Genomic DNA, 8,759 nt, shown 5'->3' with positions numbered 1-8,759 from the left:
GAGAGAGATAGAGAGAGAGAGAGAGAGAGAGAGAGAGAGAGAGAGAGAGAGAGAGAGAGAGAGAGAGAGAGGGAGAGAGAAAGATAGGTTGGCTTACATTTTTTAAGCACTGATAATCATACACTACTGCTAGTGCTGCTGCTGCTGATGCTACTACTACTACTACGACTACCACTGCAAACAGCAGGACAAGCAGCTATATTGGTTCCTAGCATAATGTTCTGATGATATTTCTGTGTTTTTCAGCATTATATGTGGGTAATTCTTCCCCTGTATTTTAGGGTGATCATGGCGCAGACGGCAACCCTGGTCTAGCCGGATCTCCTGGCCCTTCCGTGAGTATATAACCACTACTCATCATACGGCAGCCATCTTTACAAGCACTTCCTTGTAGTTAATTTTAATTGAAATAAATATTGAGAGTTGCTTTAATGATAGTTACAACTGCCGTAAAAAGGTATCATTTATTGAGAAGAAACCCGTTGCCAGAACAGCGCATGTAGGTGTTCGCGGTGATAACGACTAATTGACGAGATTATATTCCGCTAGGGGGCGTCTGGAGAGAGAGGAGAGGGCGGCGGACCAGGCCCGCGAGGTTTCCAGGGTCTTCCGGGTATCGTGGGCGCTCCCGGACCCTCAGGCAAGGACGGAGAGCAAGGAACCATCGGGCCACAAGGTCCAGAGGGAAAGGCTGGACCCAGGGTACGCGTTATTACTATCGGTCGATGTGCATGTTAGCGTATGAGAAGACCCGACCTGTTAAATAATATATAAATTTAATAATAAATAATTATAATTTAGAAATTTTATAAAAGCAACTTATTGTAGCTGAGATTGCACCCGCGCTGTGTTTCTTTTTCAATTTTTTTTTTATCAACATTAGATACCAAACTTCTAATATGATGATATGACAATGAATATATGAATGATGATATGATATATATATATACATGAATTAACTGGAATAAATGGAATTAATGAAATAAATAAAATTATTAATCAATTAACACTCGTAAAATATGTAAATCGAGAGCTTACATCGCTAGTAATGGCGATCCCATGGCTATGATGGCGATCCCATGGCTATGATGGCATCCCCATCTGTAGACAGCACACTCACACGCTGTACTGATGCATTATGTCACACGCGCTATCACTCACGCTATGCAGGGAAGTCAGGGATCGCCCGGCGATCGAGGTCAGCAGGGAAGACAGGGCGACCAGGGACTTCAAGGAGATTCGGGACCCCCGGGAAGTGATGGCGACACGGGAGAAGCCGGACCTCTGGGACCCAAGGGTGTTCCCGGATCAAGCGGACTCCCAGGCATACCGGGACAGCGAGGCGCTCCCGGTACCACCGGGGGAAAAGGCGAACGGGTAAACACTCCGTATATATATATATATATATAATATATATAATATATATATATATAATAATCATATATACATGTAATGAATATATATATATATATTATATATAAAATATTATAATATAATGTATATATATATATATATATAATTCCTCCCCTGCATTGTATTAGTGTATCATTTACTCAAATGTCTAACTGGAATGTCGCGTGAATAGCACGACGTTCGCCATTAAGCAAGGATAGAATCCCGCTCTCCTTCCCGTTCCTTCCCGACGGACCATCGATAATAAATCGTCGCGCCGCAATGACTTTGACGTTGGACACTCGCGACCGTTGAACACTAGGGAGCACGCGGGACCTGAGGGCAAGGACGGAGCGGAAGGTGCGCCCGGTGACAGGCTCAGGCATGCCCAGGAATCACGGGACTACAGGATGCTGCCGCACCCGCCAAGCGGCGATGCTGGGTCCGCGGACCAGCCCGGAGAAGCCGAGCGAGGATGTCCGGAGAGAGAGAGGACCCCCGGGCACGCCCGGACAACAGGGATTCCCCGGTCCGCTGGTACGCACGCACGCGAGCGAGAGCGAGAGAGAGAGAGGGAGAACGAGAGAAAGAGAGCGAGCGAGAGAGAGAGAAGAAAGAGAGAGAGAGAGAGAGAGAGAGAGAGAGAGAGAAAACAAGAGAGAGAGAGAGAGAGAACGAAGAGAGAGAGAAAGAGAGAGAGTACGAGAGAGAGAAAGAGACATGAGAGAAGAGAGCAGAAACGAGAGGAAGAGAGAGAGAAGAACGCGAGCAGAGAGAGAGAGAAGAAGTAGCGAGAGAAGAGATGGAGAAGAGAGAAAGAGAGAGAGAAGAGAGAGAAGAGAATAACGAGAGGAAAGGAGATAGCGAGGAATTTTGAGACAGAGAGAGAAAGAGTGAAACAGGCGTGGGAGAGATAAAAAATAGAAAGGATGGAGAGACAGAAAGAGAAGAAGGGGGAAGGGAAAAGAGCAAGGACAAAAAGGAGGAGACAGAAAAAAATAGAAAAGAGAGCAGAGAGAGCGCGAGAGAGAGAGAAGAGCGCGCGAGGTGAGAAAAGGAAAGAGGGGGAAAAGACGAGCAAGCCAGTGGAAGACAGAATAAAACGAGGAAAGATGCAATAATTATTAAATAAAATATTGGGAATGAAGCGAGAAACACTCCAGCGCTAACGCCCCCCATCTCCCATTATTCACGTTTATCTCTCTGCGTGTAGGGACCAGGAGGACTCTCCCGAACCAAGGAGGAGAAGCAGCGAAAGCTCCAGGTCCAAAAGGAAGAACTCCGAAATCCCGAGAGCCAGGACCATCGGGAGACGCCGCAACCAGTCACAGCTAGGCGCAGTCTTTCGCGCGCAGAATGATGCGCGCGATCTCCGTGATTCCAGGTACGGCAACGATGATAAATCGAAACACCATCCGTCAATGCCTTTTTTATTCAAATTGTCCATTTTCACGAAGTATCATCAAACTAAAACCATAAAAGGCTGTACAATAATAATATATAATATATATATATATTATATAAATAAATATATATATATATAATAGTATTAAATAGGTTTCGATATTTTATGGTGGTAAGGGCCTATAACTGATATATACAAATAATATTATATATATATATAAATATATGATATACTATTATATTATTATTATACCATAATAAAAACGTGGTGAATTACATTTGCAAACGTACTCATTACAAACCATCCACTCTTCATTTCCATTCAATACCAGCATCACCTGATTCAACTCAATCACTTCTACTACATATACAAGTGTACACATATACACGCTCTGTTCCTTCACCCCATCCACACACTCGTCTCCCCTACCCACTATACAACCATCTTAAGATATTCACCCCTGCGCGTTTGTTGACAGTGTTGTTCTAGAGACGTGTGTATGTTGAATATTTCTGCAGGGTCTTCCCGGAACGCCTGGTCCAGGAGGACTGCTTGGCGTGTCGGGATTATCGGGTGCACCGGGACCGTCCGGTCCGGCAGGTCCGTCGGGGGCACCTGGCATACAGGTAACACCGCTATACGCTAGTCCATACATAAACACACGCACACACACGCACGCACGCACGCACACACGCACACACACACACACACACGTGGTGTGAGCGTGCGTGGGTGTGCGTGAGTGTGGGTGTGCGTGCGTGAGTGTGTGTGTGTGCGTGCGTGTGCGTGCGTGTATATGAGTGTGTGATTGTGTGTCGGTGTGTATGTGTGTGCGTGTGCGTGCGTGTATGTGAGTGTGTGAGTGGACACGTGCGTGCGAAATCGGGTTGCGATCTTTCAGAAATCGCTTTAACTTGCGTATAGTAACAGAATCAATCAGAAAACGCAATTGAAAGATCAGAATCGGATTTCACATAATAGATGTGCTCACATGAGATTGCACGCTATACATATATATATATACATATACACATCTGTACTGTATACCGTAATATGCGAGACGTGTCTGGCAGGGAGAGAGAGGCGAGCCAGGCACATCGGGAAGACCAGGAGGATCAGGATCACCAGGAGAAAGGGGACAATCGGGAGAGAAGGGAGACTCCGGTTCGGATGGAGAAGCTGTGAGTTTTTCACACTACACCGTCAAGTAGCGATATGCTGATTGATTGATCAATTGATTAATCGATCGATCGATGGATAACTAGATAGATTGGTTGGTTCAATAATTGATTGATTTAATTCGATGTAATTAATCGGTTTAAATGAATTGAATAATGGGTTAATAATTAATTAATTCGTGAAAATGGTCCCTCGCTTATTTATTCAGTCTACGAAACTTGCATTCGCAGAAAATGCAATTCGCCATCTACAGGTATATGTGATGATTTTTTACTTGATGTGACAGCATCACATTTATTGCTGGTGTCTTTCAGGGCGACCCCGGACCGAGCGGTTCACCAGGCCAACAAGGAGATCAAGGTCTTCCCGGAATGCCCGGGTCTCCCGGAGATCGAGGGATGCCAGGCGTCATAGGCGCACCGGTATGATCTCCCTCCCTCATCCTCCTCATTTTCCCGTCTATCCCTCCTTCTCCTTATTCTACCGTCTATCCCTCCTACTCCTCATTCTCCCGTCTATCCCTCCTCCTCCTCCTCCTCCTCCTCATTCTCTCGTTTATCCCTCCTCCTCTTTATCCCGTTTACCTCTCTTCCTTTCCTCATTCTCCCGTCTATCCCTCCTCCTCCTCCTCCTCCTCCTCATTCTCTCGTTTATCCCTCCTCCTCTTTATCCCGTTTACCTCTCTTCCTCCTCCTCCTCATTCTCCCGTTTATCCCTCCTCCTCCTTATCCCGTTTACCATTCCTCCTCCTCCCGTCTATCCCTCCTTCGCCCCCTCCTCCTTATCCCGTTTATCCCACCTCCTCCTCCTCCCGTCTATCCCTCCTCCTCCTCCTCCTTATTTCGTTTATCCCTCCTCCGCTTCCCATTTATCCCTTCTCCGCTGCTCGTTTATCCCTCCTCCTTATCCCGTTTATCCCTCCTCCACTTCCCATTTATCCCTCCTCCGCTCCCCGTTTATCTCTCCTCCGCTGCCCGTTTACCCCTCCTCCTCCTCCCGTTTACCCCTCCTCCTCCTTCTCCTCCGGTTTATCCCTCTTTATCCTCCCGTTTATCTTTCCTCCTCCTCCCGTTTTTCCCTCCGCGTATCTACCTATATCGCCCTCGATCTCCCACCTCCTACTACTAATGTAACCTCCCCTTTATCAACCTGTTATACACCCCATAGAGCTCTTATTTTATTAACTGTAGATGGAGTCATATTGGGTCCTAACCCTGCGACCTTCCGCAGGAACATAAGCCGAGTTTTGCTGCGTTATATCTGCCTGGACTACTCCAGCTTGCAAATACCTGCGGGTTTATTGAGCAGCTCGGCTGCCCTTGCGCGTGTCAAACGATCCGAGAGCCGCTAAAAACAACACCTGTGTTGCGCACCGAAGCGCCCGCCTCGTGGTAATTCGTGCATGACTTTCGTAGACGAAATTTCCCGGTGAACGTCGGTGAATGGGCGCATGCGTATAATATGCTGTTGCTAGCGACGCGTGTTCACGCGTTGAAATCATGTTGAAAGTAGGACTTCGTTCAAGGGTTAAACTCTATTCGACGCACGACGGTACGTACGATCGGGTGCAATTTGGAGAAAAAAATATTTAGTCACGAATGATATCGATCTTATATCGATCTTATGGGGCGGAACTGCGCGCTCTGTACTCTCTCATTGCGGTACAGGGGTACGTGGGTGGTGGGATCGGGGAGTAATGCTCGTTGTTATGTTTGTATAGGGCTCGCAGGGAGAGCGGGGCAGAAATGGAAACGACGGTGAGAGAGGAATGCAGGGACCTCCAGGACCGGCAGGACAGCATGGCGCACCGGGAGATTCCGGCAAAGAGGTGCGCCCTTCATGCACGCACACACACACGCACGCACGCACGCACGCACGCACGCACGCACGCGCAACAGAAAAAGACAAAAATAATTAGGCAATTCAATATTGCATCACGCAGCGTAGTATATATTGTAAACAAATAAATAAATTATTATAAATTTGTTTCTTATCATATATATATATATATATATATATTTAATACAGGTTTACACACGATGGCTACGTATCTAAATATTTACGGAGACGCAGCCTCCTAACTAACGACAACCCTCTATAAACTAACCAGCCTCTGATAATCGCACCGCGTTTTGCAGGGAGCTCCCGGTAAAGATGGCTTTCCAGGCATCGCCGGCAGACCAGGAGACAAGGGACCATCCGGAAGTCCCGGTGTTGCAGGAGCGCCCGGGCTCGCCGGGCTCATGGTGCGTATTCCCCGGTTTCTGATTGGTCGAAAATGCGCGCCTAAAAGCAGTATTCGCTGATAATGACGTCATAAAAGGAACCGCCGAATATATGACGGATAATGGACGCATGGTGTGTGACGTAACGGTTAGTTACGTCTTTGCTTTTGGAAGTCGCTAAAAATGTATGCTGTTATGATTTCTGGAGTTCGATGCTATTAAAGGTTTGGCACATGGATCACTTTAATAAGAGTCTATACGGAAGCAGGAGCGCTACACTCTAACAAATGTTTTACCCGTTGAAAAGGCACGAATGTGGAGGAATAAAAAAGTATTAAAAGTAAAAGGCGTAAAAGCTCAATCAGTCGCAGGGACACTAACTACTTTGCTGCTCGTATTTTAGGGAACAACGGGCCCTCAGGGTTCTGCCGGACAGCCAGGCATTCGGGGAGAGCGGGGAGAAACAGGACCCTTCGGAGTGCAGGGACCCACCGGACCGCGGGGCCCGAGTGGGGCACCGGGACTGCAGGGACAGAAGGGCTCCGGCGGGAATCACGGACCGATGGTAGGAAATTATCCGTTTTACACATCACAGCTTAGATGTTTATATTAGTTCATGAGTAAATGATTATCAGCTCATTCATATAGCAATGTTTGTTAATTAGTTCTTCACCTCATGTTTATGCATGTGTTTTGTATCAGTTTTTACTATGCCTAATTTCTTCAGCAGTGCGGGTTTATTGATTGAATTATTTTGCTCTTCAAGTGTCACTGGATAGGTTACGGATTTGATACATCTTGCTTTCCATTCCTGTCAGATAATTTGCCATTATATAAACTACAGCTGATGCTAATGAATCTTAGATCTATTATCATAACGATGATCACATTCAAGTTCCACTACTGTATAACTAAGCAGCGGAATTATCAATTTTATTGTCTCTAGTCCTTCGTCTAGTATACAACGATTGGCTTGAATGTTTCTTAGTTGTTACTTGGCTGTTGGGAAATTGCGTTTCGAGCTCTTTCGCTTGTTGTAATTTCACTGCCGCTAATAGTTTTCGTGAGAGAACTCCACCTTGATTTTAGCTTTGCGCTGCTTTCGCTGTGACAGGGTATAAAAGGTCACAGAGGTCTAGTCGGTCTACCCGGACTTCCGGGATCTGCCGGCCACCCCGGATCTAATGGTAACGATGGCACCACAGGTCAGCGAGGACCGCCCGTAAGCCAATCATGTCTCTTGACTTCATTAGTATATGGCCTATTATCGTATAGATATAAGTAGTAGATGGTTGTATATAATTATGTATGATAGTCGTACACATTGAAATGAAATTGTTACCCACCCAGGTTATAGCACATATATACTTATATCACACATATTCACACCAGTATAACCCACAGTAAATTTTATTCGTATTCATACCAGTATAACCCACAGTGAACATGTCACGTACTAACGTACGTGATAGGCCCTACTTATACGTATACAAGTGTACTCACGTGGTTATACGCATCCACTTGTTACGTATAACCGGCAGTAATTTCACGTCGAATTTCGTTGTGCGGGATCACCGACGCATGCGCGGCTTTCGCCCCTGCTGTTCTATTGTCACCGCTGTTCTATTATCATCGCAGGGCAACCCCGGATCACGTGGACTCGCCGGCCATGATGGACAGCCAGGACCCCAGGGTCCATCCGGCCCCTCCGTACGTTTAGCACACATACATACATACCTCACGAATAGATAAATAGGTGTATGTGTAGTGTGTGTGTGTGTGTGTGTGTGTGTGTGTGTGTATGTGTGTGGCTGTGTGTGCGTGTGTGTGTGTGTTAGTGCCTGTGTGTGTGTGTGCGTGTTGTGCCGTGCTGTGTGTGTTGTGTGTGTGTGTTGATGTGTGTGTGTGTGTGTGTGTATGTGTGTGTCGCGTGTGTGTGTGTGGTGTTTCGTGTGTGTGTGTGGTATTGTGTGCGCGTGTGGTGTGTGTGTGTGTGTGCCTGCGTGCCTTGCGTGTGTGTGTGTTGTGGTGTGTTGTGTGTGTGTGGGTGTGTGTTGTGGTGCGCCGCGCGTGGGGGCCGTGTGTGTGTGGTGTGTGTGGTGTGTGTGTGTCTGTGTGGTGTGTGTGTGTGTGTGTGTGTGTGTGTGTGTTGCCTACGTGCTTGACGTGCGTTGTGTGCGTTCCAGCTATAGACTAGTCATCGTGGCAGTACAGCAGATCCACAACGCACGTTAATGTTAAGTATATATATATATTATATATCTTAATCACAATATAGCAACACAATATACTCACTTACAGTATAACACACTATGCTTTATATTGGTAAAAAATACATAGCAAATAATTGTATCACACTGTTTCAAATATTAGAAAATGTATAGACTATTGGGCAGTGATACACATACGTGACTAACGCAACATGCACTAGTAAAGTTGGAACGCACACCATCGTGAATGGAGAATGGGGGAAGATCACCAAACAACTATTTGTTTGACGAGGTATTATGCTGGTCTGCAATGCATGAACCTAACAACGCATTTTATTATCCTCTCGC

At 46.3% G+C, this 8,759-nt stretch overlaps 2 protein-coding genes across 2 annotated transcripts in view; both read left to right on the top strand.

Moving 5' to 3' along the window:
• LOC106814442 (fibril-forming collagen alpha chain-like) overlaps positions 1 to 2,638 on the top strand; it is a 24,652-nt gene extending 22,014 nt beyond the window's left edge. Inside the window, exons 11-15 of the mRNA XM_014818760.1 lie at positions 282 to 335; positions 550 to 702; positions 1,171 to 1,377; positions 1,715 to 1,929; positions 2,606 to 2,638. Of these exons, the coding sequence (XP_014674246.1) occupies positions 282 to 335; positions 550 to 702; positions 1,171 to 1,377; positions 1,715 to 1,732 (432 nt within the window). The 3' untranslated portion in view covers positions 1,733 to 1,929; positions 2,606 to 2,638. The remainder of the gene's footprint in view (positions 1 to 281; positions 336 to 549; positions 703 to 1,170; positions 1,378 to 1,714; positions 1,930 to 2,605) is intronic.
• Positions 2,639 to 3,894: 1,256 nt separating this feature from the next.
• LOC106814441 (collagen alpha-1(I) chain-like) overlaps positions 3,895 to 8,759 on the top strand; it is a 7,997-nt gene continuing 3,132 nt past the window's right edge. Inside the window, exons 1-7 of the mRNA XM_014818759.1 lie at positions 3,895 to 3,978; positions 4,291 to 4,398; positions 5,697 to 5,804; positions 6,115 to 6,222; positions 6,605 to 6,766; positions 7,316 to 7,423; positions 7,840 to 7,911. Of these exons, the coding sequence (XP_014674245.1) occupies positions 4,348 to 4,398; positions 5,697 to 5,804; positions 6,115 to 6,222; positions 6,605 to 6,766; positions 7,316 to 7,423; positions 7,840 to 7,911 (609 nt within the window). The 5' untranslated portion in view covers positions 3,895 to 3,978; positions 4,291 to 4,347. The remainder of the gene's footprint in view (positions 3,979 to 4,290; positions 4,399 to 5,696; positions 5,805 to 6,114; positions 6,223 to 6,604; positions 6,767 to 7,315; positions 7,424 to 7,839; positions 7,912 to 8,759) is intronic.

Source organism: Priapulus caudatus, unplaced genomic scaffold (genome assembly GCF_000485595.1).
Source record: "Priapulus caudatus unplaced genomic scaffold, Priapulus_caudatus-5.0.1 Scaffold926, whole genome shotgun sequence".
Taxonomy (NCBI): domain Eukaryota; kingdom Metazoa; phylum Priapulida; class Priapulimorpha; order Priapulimorphida; family Priapulidae; genus Priapulus; species Priapulus caudatus.
Note: the sequence above shows the minus strand (reverse complement) of the source record. Positions and strands in the feature narration are given on the sequence as shown.